Source organism: Crocuta crocuta, unplaced genomic scaffold (genome assembly GCF_008692635.1).
Source record: "Crocuta crocuta isolate KB4526 unplaced genomic scaffold, BGI_CrCroc_1.0 scaffold141, whole genome shotgun sequence".
Classification (NCBI taxonomy): Eukaryota; Metazoa; Chordata; class Mammalia; order Carnivora; family Hyaenidae; genus Crocuta; species Crocuta crocuta.
In genome coordinates, this window is record NW_027527951.1 from 6,130,735 (window position 1) to 6,156,611 (window position 25,877).

A 25,877-nucleotide genomic window follows, 5' to 3' on the forward strand; every position below is an offset into this window, starting at 1 on the left:
GCTGTCAGCACAGAGCCCAATACAAGGCTCGAACTCACAAACCGTGAGATCACGACCTAAGCCGAAGTTGGACACTTAACTAAGTCACCCCTTAGTGACTTAGGTCCCCTTAGGCACCCTTAGGTGCCCCTTTATCTCTGTATTTTTAAGACATAATGTATAAATTAACCAAAGTGAGACATAATGTATGACTTCCTATCTTGGTAAATGAGGAGTTCAGTTTTCCCTTTATATATTTTGGCCAAATCCTTCTTGGATATTTTTATGCTTGATTCTGACAGTATTATTAACTGCTGAGGCACAAGTAATATGTCATGATTAGATTCCTTCTTTTGTACAACATTGATTTTCCTGGAATAATAATTGTTTTATTTTCATTTCCTTTGTTTTCTCTGAATGCGTGTCTGGCTTCCTATACTCTCTAAGGGCTCAAAATATCTCGCTGTGATTTTTCACCTGTCTGATAAGCTCATGATTCCATTTCCTATCCCTTGGGGTCATCTAATCAGAGTCCTAGAGCCTGGGCTCTAATCCAGACACGATGATCTCTGGACCTGCTGCCCAAGCCATCTCCCGGGAATCCTGTTTGCCCTAGTGTGGATCCTTTGTTCCTCTGAGCTCCTGGAGGCCTCTTCTTTTTTTTAAAAATGTTTTATTTATTTTTGAAAGAAAAATAGAGACAGCATGAGCAGGGGAGGGTCAGAGAGAGAGAGAGAGAGAGAGAGAGAGAGAGACACGGAATCCAAAAACAGCCTCCAGGCTCTGAGCTAGCTGTCAGCACAGAGCCCGATGCAGGGCTCGAACCCACGAACCGTGAGATTATGACCTGAGCCGAAGTCAGACGCTTTACTGACTGAACCACCCAGGCGCCCCTGGAGACCTCTTCTTTGACTCTTCCCTCATTTTGTGAGAGCACATCCTCCAGTAGCTACAGGAAAGTTATAAAGGCTGTAACTTTTTTTTCCCTGAATATTGTTCTTGAAATAGCTTTTTTTTTTTTTCAACTATTATATTTGATTGCCAACTTGGCTGGGTAAAGAATTTGAGATTGAATGAATCATTTTCACTCAGAATTTTGAAGTTATTACTCCATTGTCATCTAATTTCTCATGCTACTGTGGGAAATCTGGCCTTTCTTTTTCTCAGTCTTTTGTATGTACCCTATTTTTCCTTCTAGAAGCTTCCAGTTTACTCCTGGCATTCCTGAATTTCATCATTATATACTTTGGAGTGGGTTTCCATCCCTCCCATCCCCGGCTCCAAGCACTTAGTGAGCTTTCAATGTCTGGAAACTGTGTCTTGCAGTTTTGTTTTTGTTTTTTATTTAAATTTTGTTATTTTTTTCTCACCATTTTTCTCTTCTCTCTCCCTCATTGATTCTCTACTATTCTTTATCAAGTATATTATATAAACTTTTTTTATCCTACTTTTGGAAAGATTTCTTAATTTTTTTAATGTTTATTTATTTTTTGAGAGACAGAGAGAGACAGAGCATGAGCAGGGGAGGGACAGAGAGAGATGGAGTCAGAGAATCCAAAGCAGGCTCCAGACTCTGAGCTGTCAGCACAGAGTCTGACATGGGGCCCAAACCCACGAACCGTGAGATCATGACCTGAGCTGAAGTCAGATACTTAACCAACTGAACCACCCAGGCATCCCTGAAAATATTTCTTCAGCTCTATATTTTCAGTCTTCTGCTAAATGTTTATTTTGAATATTGTGTTTTTTAAAGTTATTTATTTTTAAAAGAGAGAGAGTGAGAGAGAAGGAGAGCATGGGAGGGGCAGAGAGAGAGAGAGAGAGAGAGAGAGAGAATCCCAAGCAGGCCGCATACTGTCAGCACAGAGCCCAGTGTGAGGCTTGAACTGCGAGATTATCATGTAAGCTGAACCAATTGAGCCACCCAGGCACCCCTGTATTTTTAACATCCAGATTTCTTTCTTGATCTTTGGTTGTTTCTTGCTTCTAGTCCTCTTGCTCCATAGGTGGAATGTCTTCTGTTACTTCTCCAACATTATTTAGAGTTTGTTTTCCTCCCTGAATTGTCTATGTCCTCTGAGTGCCTGCTTTCTATTTATTTTGCTGTCCTGGTTCCTGGTTATGTTGGAAGCTTCCCTTACATTTCTGGTGATCCTTAGCTTTGTCTTTGTATCGAAGAAGATGCATTTGAAAAGCTAGGTCAGTGTTCTCTGTCTGACAGTAGAGCTTGTCATTTGGTGGATCTCACTGTAGGTAACCGGAAATGGGGAGCAGAAATTTTCATTGGGGTGATGGGTGTCACAACTTGAGGCCTTACCTCTGGAGTGCTTTGGCTGCTCAGGAGAAGGGTTCTCCTGCCCTTCTGCTGGGGCTGTGTTGGGATAGATTCAGGGTTGTAAGCCTAGCTTCTGGCATTCTAGAGCTTTGGGGGTGGAGTGGTGGTGGGAAGGGGCCTGGGTCCTTCTGTTCATTCTATAGACTTTTACCTAATTCCCCTGTCATCATTCTAGCATCTCACCAAAGGTCTTCTTTATGTAGACTTCTTTATGTATAGACTTTGGTTTATTTTCTCTAGAAAATAAAGGCATGGGAGAAAAATAGTCATCCCCTAACTAGGGTGGGGATGGGAATCTGCTTAAAATTGTTCATTTGGACCACAGCTTTCTTGTGTTGTCTGTTCTTGAGTTCTTTCTTTTTTTTTAAGTTTATTTATTTTGAGAGAGAGAGAGAGGCAGAGAGAGAATCCCAAGCAGACTTCTTGCTGTCAGCAGAGCCTGACATAGGGCTCCATGTGAACCATGAGATCATGATCTGAACCAAAATCAAGAATTGGACACTCAGCTAACTGAGGCAGCCAGTCACCCCTGTCCTTGAGTTCTAAAGGCCTATTCTTCTCTCTCCAACTACCAGCTTTCACCATGCTCATATATACTTTTTAAGTTCTCAACACACTTTGTTTTATTGGATTCTTGTTTTTCTGTAATCTTGCTTCAGTTGGACCAGTTGCTCTCTAGGCATAATTTATATTCTGGAACTTCCTTTCATGTATCTCTCTGTTGTATCCACTTTTTTTTGTTGTTTGTGTATTTATTTATTTGTTAACTCCTTGTTTTGCTGGAGAAAAATACCCAGATACCTTCCTAGGAAAGAGTCTGTGGGAAGAAAAACTTTCTGATTCTGTAAATGTATTAAAGTGTCTTTCTTTTTCCTCTCACATTTAAAGATAGTTTGAGTGGGGACAGAATTATAAGTTATAAATTGCTTTGCAGAGAACTTTGATACCATTGCTTTGTCATCTAGCATCTAATGTTGCTGGTAAGACATTAAACTCCAGGCCTCACTCTCATTTCTCTGTGGCCAAATTTATTTCGAAGATTTTAAGAAATTTTTTATCCAAGGTGTTCTGAAATTTCATAAGGAGTACTTTACCATCCAATTTTGTCTTGGCTGGACCCTTCCAGTGTCACTTTCTCAGAGAGGCTCTCCCTCTTTGCCAATCTAAGGGAGCCCATTCTCCCCTTTATCATATTACTCCTCCTCAATTTCCTCAGAGCACTTACCACTAGCTGAAGTTATCTTGTTGAAGCACATGCTCTGCTTTTGCCTTCTCTTTCTGAAATATGAATTCCTTGAGAACAGTTTCTGTAGCTGTCTACATAATAATTGCATCCCCACCATCTGAAGCAACACATGGGGTTTGTTGCATGAAGGAATGAATGGATGAATGAATGTTTGGGCCTAAGACTATGTTCATTTATTACATTAGGTGCTCTCTTAGCCATCTTAATCTAACACGTATGTCTTAAACTCCAGGGAGGTTTTCTTCTGCTATAGCTTTACTCACTCTCCATTTTCCATGCACCCTCTAGGATTCCTGCTAATCTGTTGTTGGAACTTATGGGCTGGTTGCCTGTATGTTTAATTTGTTCAACTTTTGTATTGCCTATGTCCTTTGCTTTGAGAGAGTCTTCCATACTTTGTTTTCTGTTCTTTATCTAAATTTTTTTTTTTGTTTTGAGAATAACTTTTTGCTTTGTTATATTCTGAGTGTTCCCTTTTCATAACATCCTGATGTCTTTTAAAAAATATTTTTATAATGTTTGTTCATTTTTGAGAGAGAGAGAGAAAGTGTGAGTCGGGGTTGGGGGGGAAGAGTAAGGGAGAGAGGGAGACACGGAATCCGAAGCAGGCTCCAGGCTCTGAGCTGTCAGCCCAGAGCCAGACGAGGGCTTGAATTCATGAACTTGAGCTCTTGATTGAGCTGAAGTTGGATGCTCAACTGACTGAGCCACTCAGGTACCCCATTCCTGATGTCTTTTTGAGGAGTAATATCTTCTCAGATCTGTGTATATAGTTAGATTATTTTTTTTTTTTTACTTTTTTTCTACGCTTCACATTTTACCATTTGTTTTTAAGGGTTTTTCTGTTCATTTATTCTGAGCTTTACAGGCTGACAAGACTCTGTCTAGCACCTTACAGGTTATACGCCCCACCCTCAACCCCTGCAAACATGGGGGATGGTTTAGTCTCAGCTGTTAAAAGCTAGATTGAGCTTAGCCTTTTGAATTTCTTCCAATGTCTTTAGAGAAGAATTTTCTGGAGAATGTGTGGGCTCTGACGTGGGGATGGAGGTGAGTGAATATGAGAATGGAAGGGTCCACTGATACAATTTTCTCTCCCTCCAACCTCAGCTCCCTCCTCACCTTGGGCTTCTGCCACATCCGGTAACTTTGAGCACACAGCCTTGCGGAGCCTTATGGAGGGTCTCTGGGGCAGGCTGGCTCTTCTCCAAGGTGCTATCTGCTCATCACATAAACTCATGGTATCTGCTTCGCTGTTTTCATGAGGTTTGGTGTTACTCTTTCCATTCCTCTTTGCTAGCATTATTCCTTTTCATTTTGCTCACTGTAATTTTAAGTGCATTCTCAGCAAGGGGTAGGAAGGCACCCCCCTGTCTTATTTGCTTTCAAACTGCAAGTCCCCTCAAGACTTTAAAGCCCTTGCTTAGCACCACATCAGTCTTGCCAATCCTGAGTCAACTGACTCTGGACTCCCCAGCACTATGGGCAAAACTTATATAATTGTGCTGATTGGCCCCATTACAAATTTATGAGTTCCAATCTTAGCAGGGCCTCATCTTTGCTGAGCGATCCATTTCCTTGGCCCTACTCAGCTTCCTTTCCTATGCCCCAGCATGGTTGCATTTTTAAAAATTCTTATCTTCAAGTATTTTGTCTTACTCTTATCTAGTTTTTCTTGTTGGACATCCCAGATTCTGTGTTAGTGAGAAAACAGGGGTCCCAAGAAAGAACTTCTTGGCCTTCTTTCCCCTCTCCCCTCAAGCTCCTTTGTCAAAGATGGTATTATTTTCAAAGAAAAGTACCAGAGCCATCAATTTTCTAAGTGTGTGACTTTGTGAAAAAAAAATTAGCTAATATTGAGTTTTGGTTTCCTCATGGTAAAATTGGTAATAATGCCAGTCACATCTGGTTACAAACGTAATTAAATAAAACATATGTGGTTGAAAAATTAAAATATTGCAGAAAGATAAAAAATGGAAAGTCAGTGTCTCTTTCCTCCATCCTCAGCCTCCAGTTCGAAGCATTCCAATATTTTAAGCAAATGGTTGTAGTTTTGATTTTGAGGACTGTATTAGGGAAGTTTTCTGGTAATTCCTAGCACAGAGTCCAGCAATTAGTATAGGCCAAAAAAGTCAGTTTCTTCTCTCTTCTCCTTTCTCTTCTAGATCATAGAAAGCAACTCCCTTTCTTCTTTACATGATGAATGAATGTCTGGCATCTACCTCTGTGCAGGGATATTATTCATCTATTGATGCTGACCTTTTAATAATTTGATGAAAATAAGCATCTTAATTATCTAAATCCATGATTTATGGTATGCTTCTCATCTGATTGTATTCAACAGAGAAAAACCTGATAAGGCATGCTGGAGGCTACTTCAGGTTTCCATTCTTTCCAGTTTTGCAGCCTGACTTCATCGAAGTTCATAAATTAGCAAAATAAAAACCCAGCTTCCTTGGAGAATTCCTCTGGCTTCCCAAATACTTCTAGGAAGATAGTCTAAAATTGAATTATTGTAAACACTTTTGGGGGGTGCCGTTCCATAGGCATGGCACTTTTTTTTTTTCTTGAGAAAGAGAGAGAGAGAACATGGGCAGGAGAGGAGCAGAGAAAGAGGTAAACACAGAATTCAAAGCTGGCTGCAGGCTCTGAGCTATCAGCACAGAGCCCAGTCCTGGGCTTGTGTCAGCACAGAGCCCGATGTGGGGCTCAAACTCACAGATGGCGAGGTCATGACCTGAGCTGAAGTCGGATGCTTAACCGACTGAGTCACCCAGGCGCCCCTAGGCTTGGCACTTTAAGAGCAGCAGTTATGTTTGGTGAAGAGTAAGGGGGTCCTTTCACCGAGCAGGGTGTGGGCTACATTTCAGCCTCTCCTTGCTCCTTTGGCTGGGTGCTCTTGTGCAGTATGCAACCTGCTTATTGGTATGGGTTGGCCTGTTAAGTAAAAGCTGTTCTGTGTGATATTGAGGCTTGCATTTGGGATCTTTTTTTTTTCCTTCTTTAAAGCCAAATAAGAGAGAGATGAAGGGAGTGACAGTGAAGAGAGGAATCTTTGTTCAGTGTCTATTTGATTCAAGTATGGTGATTGGCACTTGCTCATGTATATCTCTTATATATAATGCTTGCAACGCCACTCTGCTGTGTGTATTATTACCCACATGTTTTAATGAAAGAAACCAGGCTTACAGATGAAGTGATTTGCTCAAAGTCCTCAGTTAATAAGGAGTAGACCCAAATGAACTGCAGGTTATCTATTTCAGAGTTTGTGTTCTTTCTGAGCACCGCAGTCAGTTGCTGCTTCACATTTTGTATTTCATATAGGCAAATTCCTAAATTTGCACACCACCTCCTTACTAAGAGAGCTAGACAGATTGTATCTGTTTCTGTTGGTGCATTGTTTCTTCATTTTTCGATACAGCTGGGTTACAGTCATAATGCTGTGTTTTATACCTGCTTTTGCTCAGTCTCTCTAGTCAACCAGTCTAGATTTTCACTCTGACCTTGTCATATACTAGCCATGTGACTGTGGGGCAATCATTTGACCTTTCTGTGTTTGGTTTCCACATCTTTAAGGTGAAGATACTGATAGATACTATGTTGCTGCATTGCTGTGAGGATTGAAAAAATACTTTGCAAATTCCTTAACCTCTCTGTGCATTAGATGGGCTAGTAACAGGGGCGCCTGGGTGGGTTAGTTGGTTAAGCGTCTGACTTTCGCTTAGGTCATGATCTCGCAGTTCGTGGGTTCGAGCCCCGCGTCGGGCTCTGTGCTGACTGCCAGCTCAGAGCCTGGAGCCTATTTCAGAGTCTGTGTCTCCCTCTCTCTCTGACCCTCCCCTGCTCATGCTGTCTCTCTTTCTCTCCTAGAAATAAATAAAAATATTAAAAAAAAAAAAGATGGGCTAGTAACAGTACCAATCTCTTAGAATTATAGAAGGATAAGCAATTGATAAACAACTATTTAATGATATTTTTTCTCATTTGAAATCCAAGAAAGAAGCTCAGAAAGATTGAACAACTTGCTCAGTCACACAGAAAATGTTAGAACTAAAGTCTGAACCCAGGTTTCTCTGATTCTGAATGCAATGCTTTAATTATTAAAATGTTCTGAAAGAAGAAAAAAAGCACAAAGAAGCAAGCACAACATATAAGCCACCTTCATGTATTAAATCTTGTAAGAGAAGCTCCAGGTTCACCAGCAGGGTGAATCTTTTGACATTAAAAGACTTAATGACTGATCCATCTTTGAATTAGTATCAAATGCTCAAGGGGCACCTACGTGCCTACTATGGGGTTGGGATGTTTAGAAACATGAACTTTTCCTGTTGGGCCAAAATGGAGTCAGTCTTTTTGCCGAATGAACCTGACTTGTTACTAGTGGTTCCCCTAGAAAGTTCAGATTTATAGCCAAGATGTGGAAACAACTTAAGTGTCCAACAACAGATGAATGGATAAAGAGAATGTGGCATATACATACAAATGGGACACTATTCAGCCTTAAGCAAGCAAGAACTTTTGCAAGGTGCAATGAACCCTGAAGACATCAGGCTAAGTGAAATAGGCCAGTTACAGAATGACAAATACTGAATGATTCCATTTATAGGAGCTAGCTAAAATAGTTAAATTCATAGAATCAAAGGTGGGATGGTAGCTTGAGGAAGTGGGAAATGGGGAGTTACCAGTCAATGGACATCAAGTTTCAGTCAATCAAGGTCTGCTGTATAGCATGCTACCTATAGGCAACTATCCTGTATAGTGCACTTAACATTTGGTAAGAGACTAGATCTCATGTTAAGTGTTCCAGCCACTAAATTTAAAAAATTCAGATTTGAGAATTTGATGATTTTTCATTATGAAAGATGCTAGATGCTCTAGCTGAATATCCTGGCCCATTTCCAACTCAAGTAATTACATTCCCAGCACCCACTATTTCACTGCAGTTTTAATTAGGAAATGTGTTTTGTTTCCCCTCTGTGTCTGTATTTCACACAGGTATGCTGTAATCCTCTCTCGTTGGCATAAGAGTCAGGATTTACTGTGAACACTGTGGCTTAAATAACACTTTATATAAACACACTGCACAATGTGAGTTCTTTCCTCTTTACCATTTCTTCAAGTAATTTTTAAAAAGGGGTTAGATCTGATTCCTATGAACAGAATTGTTCAATAGTACTGGGTCTTGATAAATCATTTCATAATGCTAGCTTTATTATCTTTCATTTATCAAGTGTCGTCTCTTTGAACTTAAAACTGAGATCTATTATATCATCCTCTGGTTTTGTGACTTGAATTACTGGGCCAGAACTTTTCCAGGAGTGATTTCTTGAGCTGTGAGGAGGAATCATTTCCTCAGTTTTCTATGTTCAGCAGTGACTGTTGGATGGAGTGATTTACCACGTTCAGCCAAGTCCAAAATCTCAGAGGTTAGGAATTTTCCCTGAGGTTACCTCTCTCAGTATAGTGTTATGGACTCAAAGCACTAAAACTATGGAAATTGAATACAGCCTGCTAATTCAGACCTTTGCTGCAGCTTTCCCCAAATGCATGTCATTCTCTTGTCACCACTTCCGCCCCTGCCGCATGGTGTATTTGATACTCTACTTCCACCCTCCAGCTGACTAGCATTTCTGGCCACATCCCTTCTAAATTCTCTAATGAGACCATTCAACTCCTCATCTGTGTCTCACAGCCAGCTTAACCTACTGACGTTTTCTACCATTGTTTAAATCTTTTGGTGACATTCAAGATCTTTTACTTATTATAGACATTAATAATTTTAAGAGAAATTCCTGAAGAGTAGAGGACAAATAATTTGCTTAAAAGATCTTAGGTATGTGTGTCTCTGGATTATCCTAGCTACTTTAATTAATAGGCTGACAATTCATTTCTAGCTAGAAATGAATAGACTCGATCTATTCTTGGCTCTGTTTGGGAGACATAAACAAAATTTGCTTTACTTCGTTTTGAGAGTACCAAGGAGATATAAAATATGAGCAAGTTTTCCTTCCAATGAATTTTAAATTTTGTAACAGAGATCTAAACAAATAACATGAAATCTATAAAACTATGAAATACCTGTTTAAATACAATAAGCTTTTCAAAAACACCTCTGAATATTATTAAACTCGGGACCAAATTTACCATTTTATAATGTCATACTAACATAGTCAATAAGAAATGTTCATCATTTAATGCTAGTGGGAAAAATAGAACTATACAAAATCTTGGTAACAATATGTTATTAATGTTAATGTATAATGCATATTAAAAAAAACAGAAAGTGATATACTAAAAACATAATACAGCAGATATTTCTGGGTGATAGCATCACATGGGAGTTTAATTTTTCAGTCCTTTTGTATTTTCCAGATTTTGTACAAAGAGTGTTACTTTAATAATAAACGTGTTTCAAAAACTGTATAAGGGACACGTCATTTTATACAAAATAGGCGAAGGAGACTAAGAGGTACAAACTTCCAGCTATAAATTAAGTAAGTGTGGAGATGAAAAATACAGCATAAGGAATATAGTCAGTGATATTGTTACAACGTTGTATGGTGACAGATGGTGAGATTACACTTATCATGGTGAGCACTGAATATGTATAAAGTTGTCAAGTCACTATATTGTACACCTGAAACTAATATAACATTGTATTATTGTATATATTTCAATAATAAATCTTAAAAAGTGATTCTGGATTTAAAAAGATGGTTTAGTGCTTGGCTGGCTCAGTTGGTGGATCATGTGACTCTTGATCTTGGGGTTATGAGTTTGAGCCCCACGTTGGGGGTAGAGTTTACTAAAAAAAGAAATTTAATTTCTTTTAATTCTCTAATAAAGAGATGGCTTGTGTAAGTTGGAAGTCATTATATGTAAACTTCAAGTTATAACTGGTATGAATTTATTTCCTACAAAGCTAAAGGAAACTTTAACAATAAAAATAATTATTGGAAATAGTAATTATAGCTTTCATGAATGTAGTCCTCTAGGAAACCTGTTCTATTAGCTTTATTATGTAATATATGATTCCTTGATTACACTTGCTCTCCTCATACAGGCAAGAGGGGAATTAATAGCCATAGACTTAGATTTGGCCCCAGGTCATACAGCTACAAAATGGTAGGCCTGAAACTAGATCCCACTTTGGTTCTTTTTCCAGAAATATCTGTAGGAGTAACTTAGAAAATGACTTACTCCTTTTTGAAAAGTAAAAAGTCATTGAAGGGCCTTTTGTGCTTGTGCTTGTATTACTTTAGTTCATACTTCTTTCACGTGTAGATAAAGACAGCACACCAGTATCTTAGTGCCCATTGTGTTCGAGGAGCAGTGCTAGACACTGGCTGTACATTTGCTCACCTAGTCCTCTCAACAGCCATGGGATAGAGATATTATTTCACAGGTGTGAACTCCCCTTAGATTGGTTCACAGCACTTGTGAACTGCAAGTATGGGATTGAGCCTGCTCTTTCTGACTCCAGTGCGCAGTCACAGTCGAAGCTAAGTGGCAAAAAAGCTGTATGAGATGAAGAGGAAGGAAGCAGGATGAGGCACCCAAAAGACTTGTGCTAGAGAAGGTGAGAATACGGACAGTTATGCAAAGCTGCCCCACAAGTTTAGGGGTTTCAGGGTGTACACCACAGACATGGACATAACCCGGTTTAAATCCATCTTTGATTCTTGTGAGGAATAAATGAGGTAACTTATATAAAGATCTCAGTACACAATTCCTGGAGTAAAAATGAGGCTCTGTAAATGTTTCAAATAATAACAATGATTATGATGATAATAATAATCACTATAACCCTGAAGTTGCATAGCTCTGTGTAGCCAGGGAAGCATTTTAATATGAAGCCAAGAATTTAAGAGGAATAAATTTTAAAAAAGACATTCTAATTGAAGTCTTCCTAAATGTTGAGATAAATTGATAAAGATATTATGAGAGACATACCAGTTTTTTCTAGGTGATTGGTATCTTAAGGTATTTGCTGTGTTAATCATATTCTTTTAATCCATGTGACTTGGGCATAAAATGCATGGATTCCCACTTTTCGTATTTCTTAAAAGAGAGACACTTAAGAGGAGGCAGAGGATGGTTGGGGGGCTCCTCTTTGATTTATGGACACCTGTAGAAATATGTCAGGTGGGGAAGTCCAAGTATTCCTAGGTCTTGGAGTGGTATGATATGACATACTGTGGTGTGTGTGTGTGTGTGTGTGTGTGTGTGTGAGAGAGAGAGAGAGAGAGAGAGTTGAGAACAACTGTGTTCTTACCCAGCTGTGATGGCCCCATGGTGAACATGATTACTTATGTTAAATCATAATCTGTTTTATTATTGTATATTACTTTAAATAAATATTGGTCCTTAAGCAATTGACTTAAAAAAAATTGGGCAGCAAGCCTGTTCTTTTTCCCTTTTTTGTCCATTTGGTCTCCCTGTGGCAGGTTTTCTTGAAGCCTCAGTGATTATGTGACATATCATTGTACTTTTCATAGAAGAATTTCTTATTTTTTAAAATCAGCAAATTATACTAGCTAATCTCAAAGACTGCTCTCATCTCTCTAGTTCTAGAATTCTGCCATTTTTATAGTAAGATATCCTGTGTGACTCTCAAGGTTGCAGCTTGGACTGTACGGTTATTTGTTAGTCCGTTTGTTCATGAGGCCTTTTTGTTCACTTGGAATTAACCCTTACATTGACTCAGAGCTAGCAGAGCCTCTTATCTGCAAAGCTAACCTGTCAGAAACGCTTTAGCTTATTAAAAGGGTGGTGCGCAGTCGCTTTGCATGGTGTAAGTGTGGTGCACTTCAGCCTTGTGGCTTTAGTGCTCCCACAATGGGCTCACTGCAGGCAAGTGAGTGGCACATCGTGCTATTCAGGTTTAGACGCTTATACCATGATTACAATCCAGCCTGTTTTCTGAAAGGTGAGTGATAGTCAAACAAGACATTATTATTCCTAAAATTTGTTTTATTTTATTTTTTAAAATCAGTGCAACGTAAAACATGAACCATGTTGGTATCTTTCCTTTTTTTGTGCCGCTTATTGCCTTTTCCCTTAATGACTTTTTCGCAAATGCCCACTTCTTTTCACTGCTATTTATATTTGTTGCCTGTCTTCATTTTCTTAGAGCTTTCCTGTATCATTTCTTTGTTTCAGACACTATGTTCTCATGAGAAAAGCAAACATATTCAACGGTGACCTAGGAATGTGCCTCTGTTTCTGGAACTCAGGAAAGCTTTTGCTTCCTGTCATCAGTGGGTTTTGAAAATCTGTTTACATTCTCTCTAGATATTATATTCTCTCTCTCTCTCTCTCTCTCTCTCTCTGTCTTTTTTTAGTTTTTGGGTGAGAGGAAGGTGCAGAGGGAGAGGGAGAGAGAGAATCTTAAGTGGGCTCCACATCCAGCATGGAGCCTGATGCAGGGCTGGAACTCACAAACCATGAGATCATGACCTAAGCTAAAATCAACAGTTGGATGCTTAACTAACTGGGCCACCAAGGCACCCCTAGATTCTTTTCTCTTGAGTGGACATATCTGTAAGAGAGAGGTGCTTGGAATCTGTGGTACTCATAAACCGATATGAATCATGATGTTAATAAAAAATTCCTTGTGACTTCTAAATAACAATAGTAATAACTATACTGTATGGATTTGAAGCCTGTCATTTTTAGTGACTAAGCATGCGAACATATAAAAACCCTTTTACTTGGTCATGGCTTGCTATCTCGCTTTTGAAGAACTAGTGAAGAGAACAGTAATATACACAACAGTTTTCATATGGTGCCAGTTAAAATGGCACTGATTAGCAGTACAGTGAATCATTTGGCCTCCCTGGACCTCCATTTCGTCATCTGTGGAATGTAGTAGTAGGTCTAGAAGGGCTCTCTCACCCTCACCCTCAGGACTATTAAGACTTGGGCAGTTTAATTTGTTCATGTGTGTAAGTGGAGAGGCTGTTGTTCTGTGTATTGTAGGATGTTTAGAAGCTTCCCTGGCCTCTAGACAGTAGATGCCAGTAGCACTCCCTTAGTTGTGACAAACAAAAATATCGCTGAGGAAACAAAATTGCCTGTGTGGAGCATTACTGGTCTAGAATTGCATTTCCTAAAATATACAACAAAATAATAGGAATCCAAGAGCTTGTGGGCCTAATTATCAGAGTCTTATGACCAGATTTCTTCTGTGGAATCACATAAATGAAGAACAGACTTTATATTACTTTTGCCTCTTTAGAAGACTTTCTTGATATGGTTTAAATACTGCCATGGATTTTGTTCCTTCTATTAAAATTTGAGGACTCAGTTATCAAAATGTGAAAGAGGACACAGGAAAGAGCCCTTTGAACAAATAATGCCTTATGTTTATAGATTAACACATATAGTTGGCATGGGCTATGCTGCTGGAGAGGTGGATAGTCAATGTAGGCATTAAAGATAAGTTCTAGCATTTAACAGACATTCCAAACTTTGGTTGAATGTATGGATGATGAAAAGATGGATGGATGAAAGATAGATCTGCTGTTTCCAACACACGTGGCTTTAGGAACAGTATTTCATCAGTGACAAAAAATGGTGGTCACAGGATGCCTGGGTGGCTCAGTCGGTTAAGCATCCGACTCTTGATATCAGTTCATGTCATGATTTTGGGTCACGAGATAGAGCCCTGCATGGGATTCTCTCTCACTGCCCCTCCCCCTTCAAAATAAATAAATAAATAATTTTAAAAATTGGCCACAGAGAAACCAAGGAAAGAGGTTATTGAGTATAAGCACTACAGAACCTCTTTCATTCTTCCATGAGCCCCTCTTGGGTACCTGCCTGCCTCTGTTCTTCCACAGTATTTCCTTCCACGTCTCTCCCCAGCCCTATATCCTTACTTGCCTTTTTTTTTCTTTTTTATGTCTGTTGACTGAATTGATTGTATTAGAGCTTTTTCATATTTATATCATTTTTTGAATCAGACAGCATAGTCTTATGAGAAAACAAACCCCACCACATTGACTGTGAATCCACATGTGGGCATCCTGAAGGAAGGACTGAATCATTCTCCTTTGCTGTTTGAATCAAACCAGTGATAGGATTCCTGACCTTTTTTGGAAATAAATCACTTCCGATTCATTTTCTAGGGTCCCATGTCTTTGGTAATTTATTCCAGACGATTAAAGTTTTTGGTCAAAGCACTCTGCTTCGACAACCCCAATAGATGCATTTTATGTTTGTGCCCTCCTAGTGATGTTACTTATCTAGCACAGAGTTAACAAAACTGAGGCCTGAATTTGTTAAAAAGTAGAACTTAGAGTCTTCAGTAAGCGAGTAGTTAAACAAGGGTTGAAACTGCTGAGCCCAGATCTGTAGCACCAAGATCCAAGACGGAAGATCAAATTGAGGCAGGATAAATAATTTGCTACAAAGATATTGAATTTACAGCCCCAGAAGATGGAAACATTTTTCTTTATGCTTTGTTTAAAAGTCATAATAATTATCGAGGGTGGCCACTTTCCAGTACCATAGCTTTGATTTAATGGAACTAGCTTCTCTAAAATGGACAGATTACTTAACGTCGAGAACTTTCTTTATAGTTTCATTTTAGTAAATGTGGCTCATGACCTGCTTTTTCTCTTTAGACCTTCTCTCACCATGCCTCACAGGAACCTGACAGGAAGCTGCAATGTTAATTGTGGTTGTAAAATACACGAGTATGAGCCAGTGTGTGGATCAGATGGAATTACATACTTTAACCCTTGTCTGGCTGGCTGTGTTAACAGCGGTAATCTTAGCACTGGGGTGAGTATATTTCACAAGTTCCTGTACTATTGGTGATCTAACATCCTGTGACAAGGATTCATATGCTAACATGTGGCTTTAGTCCCTCTTTTCAAGAAACTTCGAATAACCTCCAAAATACCTCCTGACAAAAACCCAGAGGAACAAAAATTATGCAACGCTATCATTTTTTCCCAAGGACGACTGAAACACGTGGGTGTAGTGCCTTGGTTCCACACCATCCCTCTCCCACTTTACATTCTGTGCCAACTCAGTGAAACATGATAAGGGTGAAAGCTGGGCTTCCCGTTCATTACTCACTCAGGGCCCTTGCGATGCATTTGAAGGTCAAGATGACTGCATTTGGTGCCCATAGAAGAGGATTGGAGATCACCTTCCCTGATCAAAGTCTGTGAAGATGGGTGATGGATTTTTCATGGGCAATCAGTTCAAACTTTCTTTTTTTTTTTAACTTTCAGAGTAAAGATATTTCTGTCAGTTCAAGAATAGGCTATTTTGAGAATTTGCTTCCCCGTGAATTATAAATAGGCTGTAATACTGTGGGAGGTTTTCATATTCTACTCAGTTCCTTACTGAGCCTGGTTTCATTCTTTGCTTAAGAACGGATTGTAGGAGGCTGCTTTAAGTAAAAAGGTTAAGGTGCATTTGCCTGTACTGCATAGGTGTTAAGGGATTATACTATTGACTGTATGTTTTGGGATCGTCATATTTGATTTTGGGGTTTTATGCTAGATTGATAAATTCAGAAATCCTGTGGCTGGCTCCCCACTATATAATTGGTGAGCCCCAGTGTGTAGCCAAGTTGAAAGAGACAATGAGATGTGTTTTTGGTGGATAAGTCCTGGGAGTGAATGAATGAGTGAATCCTCTAATTTACAGTCCTCATTCCTAAAAAGAGGCCAGCAGTCCCCAGAGCACAGAGGGCCAAGTGACGCCCCATCCTCATATTTGTTGCTACTGCTTCTCTAAGTGACTGAGAGGTCACAATGATAGTGAGTTCAGTTGATGTCTGTTCAGTGAAAACAAGACAATAGGCAGAAAGATTAATTGGCTGTTTTTATTTGAAATGGCTTTTTAAAAAGTTTTTCTAATGTTTATTTATTTTTGAGAGAGAGAGAGACAGACAGACAGACAGAATGTGAGCTGGGGAGGATCAGAGAGAGAGGTAGACACAGAATCCAAAGCAGGCTCCAGGCTCTGAGCTGCCAGCACAGAGCCCGACGCGGGGCTCAAACTCACACACTGTGAGATCACGACCTGAGCCGCAGCTGGATGCTTAACCACTGAGCCACTCGGGTGCCCCTATTTGAAATGGCTTTTTAGTTCCTTGAATTAGCTTGTTTCAAACGAAACAGCCAGTGGTATGTTCACTGCTACTGGCGCCAAAGTCATCACAATTGCATCATGAATTCTCTGCCTTTATGTAACAAATATTTTACTTTGGGTCCTATCTTGTGTTCTGGCTTATGTTATGTGCTCTGGTGGGCACAAATAAACTTAAGGCTTGGTTCCTGTGTTTGAAGGGCTTCTCTAATCAGAGAGCCCAAGATTTAAACAGCAGTTGAAGCAGCACATAATTGTGACCCGAATGAGCATATGGAATGGAGTGTTGAAAGCTCCTAATAAAAGTTTAGGTTAAAAAGTTTCATCAGCAGATATTGTTAGATGCACACTTTGGATATTTGTTATTAGTAATGAGGATGTATTTTCATTCTTCATTTTTTAATGTTTACTTATTTTTGAGAGACAGAGCATGAGCAGGGGAGGGTCAGAGAGAGAGGGAGACACAGAATCTGAAGCAGGCTCTAGGCTCTGAGCTGTCAGCACAGAGCCCAAGGCAGGGCTCTGACCCATGAACCATGAGATCATGACCTGAGCCGAAGTCGGACGCTAAACCTACTGAGCCCCCGCCAGGCACCCCAACGAGGATGTATTTTCAATTAAAAATGATGCATATTTAAATATGGGAGTTACTGTAAAGCTTTTAACTTTGTCTTAATCTGCCTATGCTTTTGTTGCCTTACAGTCAATCTTTGTTATCCCGTAGATAAGGAATTACACAGAATGCACGTGTGTCCAAAGCCGGCAAGTGATCACTCCACCCACGGTGGGCCAGCGCAGTCAGCTCCGTGTCGTTATTGTCAAAACCTATCTCAACGAGAATGGCTATGCTGTGTCTGGGAAGTGTAAACGGGCCTGCAATACCCTTATCCCGTTCTTAATTTTCCTTTTCATTGTCACCTTCATCACAGCATGTGCCCAGCCATCGGCCATCATTGTAACACTCAGGTGAGAACAGCACTCGGCTCCCAGGTGGGTTACTTACAACAGAATTTGCCAGAATACACGTTCCAAACTGGGATTGGTGTGGGAAAGCTTTCACACATTTGCTTGCTGAGCTTAAGGGAAGTGTTTTCCCAGGTCCAGAAGGGAAAGGGAGGTTGTAACATCTCATACTCCAGAACGTTCTTTATTCAGATGGGTTTTATTCCTATAGTTTGGTGAAACTTTTTTGGAGTGCCTTTGCTTCCTAAAGTCTGTGCCCTATAAGGTTCAAGTGCAGGAACTGAAAGCTGTCACCATGTTAGTCACAAGAAGCCTGACTCCAGTGGGGGCAGGAAGTCATTTGGTGAAGTTGATAAATCTTACCTACAGCAAAGAACATTATCTCCCACCTTGTAGAGATATAGCACCTCCAGCACCAGTGAGAGTTCATGCTGGGCCTGCAGCTCCAAATGCTGAGTTCGTGGGTTTTACTATCATACACAGTTTGGGAGGGGACCCAAGGAAAGGACAGATTGGGAGATGTCTCTTTTCAGCCATTCATGCCGTGCTTTATTATATATCCCGTTTGTGCTTATTTGCTTATAAGGGAACACAGACGTTACTTTCATGGAAGTCCTATTAAAAATGTTGACATGGACACATTCAGATAAGGGTGTGGACATTTGCGGTAAAGGCTGCAGCAGGCAGAGAAGGACGGGGGTGGTGTGGTGAAGGTAAAGCACAGCCTGCAGCTTTTGGAGGACAGGGAGGCGGTGCAGGGAAGGGGTGAGGAGGAGAGGGAACTGTTCTCATTCTCCCTTTACCTCCTTCCTGGCCCCTCAGTACCTCACGCTGCTGGACACCTGGTGGTCACACCTGCCCGACATCACTCTCAGCAGGGCAGCTGGGCTGTTTGCTGCTTATTCTGCATATTTTGGCTTCTCTTCTATGGGAAGCTGAGTTAGATGTTTCCCAGCCAATTCATTCCTCAACAGTAAGACAATAGCACCCAATGGGAGGCCCATTGCTTTGTTCACTCACTTCTCCATCAACAGATCCGTACGGAGTAAAAGTGGTGTGTGCACCTTTGGGCCAATGGCTAGGAAAAGTTAAGGAAGGTGGCGAAAAGATGGCAAGTGTAACAGCCCTTGGGAATGTGACATGCTATACCTAGAAGTCGATGTGTATGGGACAGAAAGGATAAGGTGCTTCAGCATTTTAAAAAAGTGAATCATTAATAAGCCAATTCTTTGAACTTTAGTCCTGCAAGAGATGTTAAATAACCCAGAAAAGGGCTGCCCATGTTACAGTGCTTGAACATGGCAAATCACCAGCTGGCTTTAACCCAAAACATCAGAAAAGGAGCCCTTTAATCTTTGCTAATTACAAATCAATAGATTCTAATCTTTCCGCCATGTGGGAATTACTTGGAGCGTACATTTTAGGAAAAGAAGAAAAAAAATAATGTGGTGGGAGGGATTCATTCTTTTTCTAACATTTGACTTGTTTTTTTATACTTTTTTCCTTTTTGACTCTAGTTCTTTCTTTAGCTTTTTTCCCTCTATACGTTTCCTTGAGAAAATATGGGACTAACTTTCGATCTACACACCTACCCTCTGGAAAGTGTAAGCAAATAGAAAAAAGAATGCAGTAGTTAGGATAAAATACTATATATGGTTTTTCACAGAACTGATTTGGGAAGCTCAGAGCTACTTCTGTACCTTCAACCATGAATCTTTGGCCCTCTACCAGTATTTACACAGAAACAGAGTTCATTAGAGTTTCTTTGGAGTCTTCACTGGGGAGAACTTAGTCAGATTTAGCTATATCAGCAGTCTTGTTTGGCTGTTGTTAATAAATTCTAGTAAATAGGGGCACCTGGGTGGCTCAGTCAGTTAAACGTTCAACTCTTGATTTCGGCTCAGGTCATGATCCCCGCATTGTGGGATTGAGCCCCACCCCGGGCTCTGCGCTGAGCATGGAGCCTGCTTGGGATTCTCTCTCCTCCTTTCTCTCTGCCTCTCTCTCCCATTTGTGTTCTCTTGCTCTCTCTCAAAAAAAAAAAAAAAAAAAACTTCTAGTAAATAAATATTTTGGCACAGAAGCTCTTTGGTCCCAAGCTCTGCACTAAGCAGGCCTGCTTTGATGTTCATTTTCTTGCTGCCAATATCATAAAACATTTCTTTCTTTCCTGTCTCCATAGGTCGGTAGAAGATGAGGAGAGACCTTTTGCGCTGGGGATGCAGTTTGTTTTATTGCGAACACTTGGTATGTTCTTGAATTTCCACCCGTGCTTCTTAGTTCCTCCTTACAGATACAAATTCTCACTGTCCTTTTTAAATGGCAAGTCAATCGTTTCTTACCATTAGTAGTAGCTAGGATTTGACAGAGGTTAGTGGTGAGGGCACAATGTTTTTACTTTCTGATTTGAACTCGAAGCTACCCAGTTCTGTCATTTGATGAAACAGAACAAAATGAACAGTTTCTTTTTTGCAATGAGCATAATAAACTTGGGCTAAATTCCCCAGAAAATTTTGTACAGTAAGAAATACTGAAGCAAGCAATTGCCATGGCCTTATGGTCTTGGGGTTTTTGTCCCTTTATGCCTTTGTAACATGAAAGTGATGGGAATTGGCACTCACATTACTTGTGAAAATTTTGATTCCTTACTTCTTTACAATAATTTTATTGGACTGGGAAAAAAGTATATCTATCAAGTTTTCTGAGGAAAAGAAATAAAAAACCTCTGGAAAGAACAAAGACAGATCCCCAAATTGAAGAGAAGCTTGTTAGCACTGTCAGTATGTCGCAGAGTCCATTGGGGCATGAAGAATATCGTTCTGATTTTGACAAACACCGTATCATTCTGTGGCGTTTTGGGACAATGCGTGGGAAATAGTGTGTGAAGTAGCCCATTCCCTGGATGGAAAGGAGTGTGTTTTTAATTGACTTCCTCATCATGAAGCGTTTTTTTTCTTATGTAAGTGGCAGTCTGTCATTTTCTTCAACTGTTACTTCCCCCAGTAATCAGTATCATTGTCCACAGGACCAAAAAAATGTTGTTTTTTTTAAAATTTAAATGTTAATTTCCATCTTGGATAAAATGGTATCCTCTGACCCTTTGAAACATTAATCTTCTCAGGAACTCTCAAATTGTCATCATGTTCTGGTAGATGGCCCAGTCTGAGGGTAAGGACTTTCCAGTGACCCTCAATGGCTTCTAGTTGCATTGAACGGGTAGCTTGCATTTTGCTACTGATAAAACGTTGAAGGTCCCATTTTTCAAAGCCAGCTGGTTATAGGAAATTCTGACATCTTTTGAAGTCATTAAGAAGTTTGCCTTCCATGTCTTGTGGACAACTATAAAGTTGTTTTCAAAGAAGGAAATGTGTTTAGCAAAGAGTTAGTTAAATAGGAAAAGAAAAAAATAGTTCCTCCTTTTTGCTCTGCCTATCTTTGAAGCCATGGAGTTGAGGTGATTTCATATGGAATTGGAAGTAAAGGTGAGTCAACAGAGGGATGTTCAGCATTAGGAACAAGTGGTAGGCTTTTACAATTTAATTTATAATTTAACCATCACTTAAGTTCTGCTGATTATGAAAAATAATAGTTGGGCCAACAAACCAATTTCCATTTCCCAAAATGCCAAGGCAAAAAGAGGGTGTTATATATTTTAATAATGTTAAATTTTAATTGTAGTGATCATACTTCATTTTAAATGAATACAACATATTTAAAAACACATCACATACATACAGCTTTCTGGGCTACTAGCCCACCTTCTTCCCTTCTTTCCTCTCTTTCGTTCCTTTTTTTTTCTCCCTTGTTCCTTCCCATCACTTCCTTTTATAAACTCATTGACGATCCATGGGCTGCCCTGATAGATCCTTGAGATACAAGGAGTAAAAGGCATGGCCTCTGCCATCAAAGAGCTTATGGGTGACAAATCTGCAAACAGTTTAAATGTTGCATCATAGCTGATAAAATGGAGGCATATACAAAATTCAGTGGGAATATGGTGCCTCTGAATGAGTAAGGAATTTAGAAGAGGGGTTGATCATTACCAGGTGAACAGTTTGCGGATGGGAACATTTTTCAGCAAAGGGAGTAATGGGTGGTGAAGGAAGTGTACTTGGGTAGACTTTCCCTCTCACAGTAGTAAAGAAATGTCTATCTCCTAGCCCGAACAATGAAGATACTATCATGACAGATGTTTTGCAAGATTCAAAGATGAATTTTATGCTTTAATTATTTCTATACCTCAAATGCCTTTGTACAATTGGCCATTTGATGTGGTTTTTGACTTCTGGGGACACTGTTTTCCTCTTACCCTCCTTGTACCCGAGGGCGAGAACCCAACACATAAAAACCAAGTACTGACTCTTAGTGGATCATAAAGGGTTAGTATAGCCTCTCGAGTATTTAATGACAGAAACTGAGGGGCGCCTGGATAGCTCAGTTGGTTAGGTGTCTGACTTTGCCTCAAGTCATTATCTCTCGGTTTGTAGGTTCAAGCCCTGCATCGGGCTCTGTGCTGACAGTTCAGAGTCTGGAGACTGCTTCAGATTCTGTGTCTCCCTCTCTCTCTGTCCCTCCCCTGCTCATGCTCTATCTTTCTCTCTCTAAAATAAAGAAAACATTAAAAAAATTTAATGACAATCTGATTTTTAAGTTTAAGAGGATTCCATAACTTAATTTTAAACAATAGACATTTTTATGGCCTTAAAAATCAGCAACATATTCTGACTGTGTTGCAAACTGGAATATTGGAAGTGTTTATAACTTAGTGAACATTTTTATAATAAACATATTATGATAAGATGTGACCTATTTGAAACAGTCAAATAACACAAGAAAACCGCTCCCCTCCGCTGGTTTTAGAGCAAAGATGCATATTGCTATTTACAAATCCATTGTCTCTTGCAAGACAGGCTAAATCTTCTTCCCTTTTTTTTTTTTTTCTCTCTACGACGCTAGCGTACATTCCTACTCCAATTTACTTTGGCGCAGTCATTGACACCACCTGCATGCTCTGGCAACAGGAATGTGGGGTGCAAGGCTCTTGCTGGGAGTACAACGTGACCTCATTTCGTTTTGTCTATTTCGGTTTGGCGGCCGGCCTCAAATTTGTTGGCTTTGTTTTTATTTTTCTGGCCTGGTACTCCATTAAATACAAGGAGGACGAGCTGCAGAGGCAGAGGTGGAGAGAGTTCCCTCTGAGCACCGTGAGCGAGAGAGTGGGCCACTCGGGCAGTGCCGACAAGGAGGCCCGGACTCGATCCTGCCCAGCTTTCAGCAGCCAGGGGGAGTCCCGGGAAGAGACTGGCCTGCGGAAAGGCATCCACTACACAGCACAGACCTACCCGGGGCCCTTCCCCGAAGCAATAAACTCCTCCCCGGACCCGGGGCTGGAAGAAAGCCCAACTGCCATGTAGCCTCCCTCCTGAAGCTTGAAAATGGAAGACTCTAGTTTTGTTGGTTGAGTTGAATATGGCAACTTGAGAAACACCCGTGCCTTCTTTTCTTTCTTTCTTTTTTTAACCTCTAAAGATACAATCCTCAAACCAACAAAACTCAGTATACACAGCCACTGTTGATTGAGGGCTGGATACCTCAACAAGACTGAGAGCCTTCTCCCCCCTTCTCTCCAAGAAGGAGGAGTTTAGATAGAGTTGTTACCATTTCTGCTATGTTAATTTAACGCTCATGCTCCAGCATGGTAGAAGGCTGAGAGGTGCCTGGTTCACAAAATCGTGGGAAGTGTAATGGCGCTGCATATCGTTAGCATACACTCCAGACAAAGGTGAGCTTGACCATGACTTTGCATTTACACATCAAAGTTTTTAGATATGAACACCTACTGTGAGTTCCGCTACAAAGCACAAATGAATTTGCCTCAACTATGCAATTTTGATTGGGAAAATATAAGTGTGGCATGTTACTTTTGCTTTCAGAGACTAAAGCAGAAATGTTTTGAAAAGAGGACAATAACCTTTCCCTAAAGTACTGTTAATAGCATTTTAAGCCATAGCAGAGTTATAAATCAGGTAGAATTTTTCAAATGCTTCAAAGGAATCATATGCATAGTGTGATAAAAGGAACAGCTACTTTCTTCATAAGACACATTCTCTTTTAGTCTGTCTGCCCCATTATAAGGTAAAGAGTCTGCTGAATCCTAAATCTGATAGCTTGAGTATAAGCTCCAGTATTCTTTTGCCAGGGGTTTTAAAACTAGTGTGCTAAACAATATGGCTAGAAATGAATTTGGGATGTATCATAAGGAGAGAAACCGATGGCATTCTCCTCCAAAGAAAAATGCCACAGAAATCCTTTTGGCTCTTATGGGCCCACACAAGGGTAGTTAAGGACTGTAACCTTGACACGCAAAATGGTTGGAAAAAGAAATTCCACAGAGGTACAATTGAGTCTGACCTGAGCAATTTAGTTGTACATCTAGAAGCCCTAGCAAGTCTGTCCTGTTTTCTTTTTTATGCACAGAAAATTGCCATGGTTGCCCCCTGACGTTGAGTAATTAAATCAGGGAAGCTACACCTGTGATAAGAAAAATCACTCTGAATATAGGAGAAGGGAGATCTGTGAGCTGGCCCCAGAGTATGATCCTAAGTAATGATTGGAAGTTACTTAAAATCAACTTGTCTGTCATCCTGAATTCTACTTTATCAGAGTTCGAACAGTTTTACGCCTCCCTTTGATTCCTTCCTCCTGTAACCTTCCTGAAGCGATTCTGAGAGAGGATTTTTCTGTTCCTAAAGTCACGTTGGATTCTCATCCATCATCCTTTTCAGTTCCTCCCAGCACATCACTTTGACTTAGGTACCACACGGAATGCTTTCTACATGGTTCTTAAGGTAGATGCTTCCTGCCAGCACGGACAGCAAGTTAACTCTTGCAGTCTGGCTACTCAGAAAAAGAATCCTGACAACCCAGAGTTAAGAGGGACTGGAGGGTCCAAATACCAACATAATTGTGAACAGTTTCTGCCAAAGAGCCTATGCGTATGTAGGGGCTAATTTGGGAAATGGTTTCCTTGGCTGGCTTACACTCTTCCACGGAGGGGAAGTGATTGACAGACTGCCCCATAATTCAGGCTTTCACCCTTCATCACACTGTGGGGTCTTGTGAACACTCCTGGGGCCAATATTGGTTTCCTCTCTACCTAAGAATGATATTGTCACATGGTTCTTTTGGTTGCACGGTTTGTGGAGATGGTTATCACTATTAGACTGAGTAACATCTACAAGCAGTGGAGCTGGTGGTCTCAGGTGACAAGGACTTCCCTTTGAGCAGTCTCGTTTGGCTGAGTCCTAAGTCCATTGTTGCCTGGAATTGCACTGGTGTCTGTCAAACTTTGATCAACGTAGTGTATATTGAACATCTTCAGAGAACGTTGCTGATTAACTTAGTGTCTATTCTGGTAATTCAGGGTTCCTGTTTACTCTCTATGGGAGATCTTTGCTCCTTTAGAAGGGAAAGTTTCCTTTTGGATTGGAGCTAAAGATATACAGGTTGGGGAGAGGTGGTGTTTTCTTAATTTTCCTCTAATTGCTAAGGAACTACATTGAGAGAACTACATTTGGATGGGAGTAGCACTTTCTTTTTTTCTTTCTTAAAGCCAAGATTGTATGATCCAACACTCTTACAATCTGTCTCTTCTTGGTAGTATATTTTGAAAAGGAGCTGCTCTCAGAACTCCTGGGTAAGAAGTGACAGACGCTTTGGGTATGATTCAAGAGCCCTCTTTCTCTTCCTTGAACGGTCATCCAGTTCAGTAACCTTGACCAGGTGCCAGTGCTCTACTGGGCACTGTTTCAGTCAATTACTATCTGCCACTCTATGAAATTCTTTAGGTTGACTAGGCCAGAATTCAAAGAAATTGGCCCAAATTGTACACCACGATGTTGATATTGTACTTCCTCAAGTCTGTGATACTTATAAATAGCAGCTGTATCATTAGTGTGTTGTTGGTGAGTGTAGAGTAAGTAGTGAAAATCATGGAAGACTAAAATTTTGAAATATGTACCAATTAAGAATTGTCCCCAAAATGCTTTGGGTCCTGGTAGCAGCCTTGGAATATTGCATAGTCAACTAGAGCGACTATTTTATAAATGGCACCATTTCATTGTAGATATGAGGTTCTTACATGCTTGCTACTTAATAGTTACAGCTCCTGTTATAAATTTAATTCCCACTTTTTTTTTTTAAATAGTTTATTGTCAAGTTGGTTTCCATATAACACCCAGT

General features: G+C 40.2%; 1 protein-coding gene across 4 annotated transcripts in view; it reads left to right on the forward strand.

Moving 5' to 3' along the window:
* SLCO5A1 (solute carrier organic anion transporter family member 5A1) overlaps positions 1-25,877 on the forward strand; it is a 148,225-nt gene that overhangs the window by 115,847 nt on the left and 6,501 nt on the right. For 2 of the 4 annotated variants that reach the window (XM_077752491.1, XM_077752492.1), the window contains 4 exons: positions 15,191-15,350; positions 17,398-17,639; positions 19,819-19,883; positions 22,593-23,114. In XM_077752491.1, the coding sequence (XP_077608617.1) occupies positions 15,191-15,350; positions 17,398-17,639; positions 19,819-19,883; positions 22,593-23,050 (925 nt within the window). In that variant the 3' untranslated portion in view covers positions 23,051-23,114. Of the gene's footprint in view, positions 1-15,190; positions 15,351-17,397; positions 17,640-19,818; positions 19,884-22,592; positions 23,115-25,877 lie in introns of those variants that run through there. The other 2 variants (XR_013332243.1, XR_013332244.1) reach the window with 1 other exon arrangement.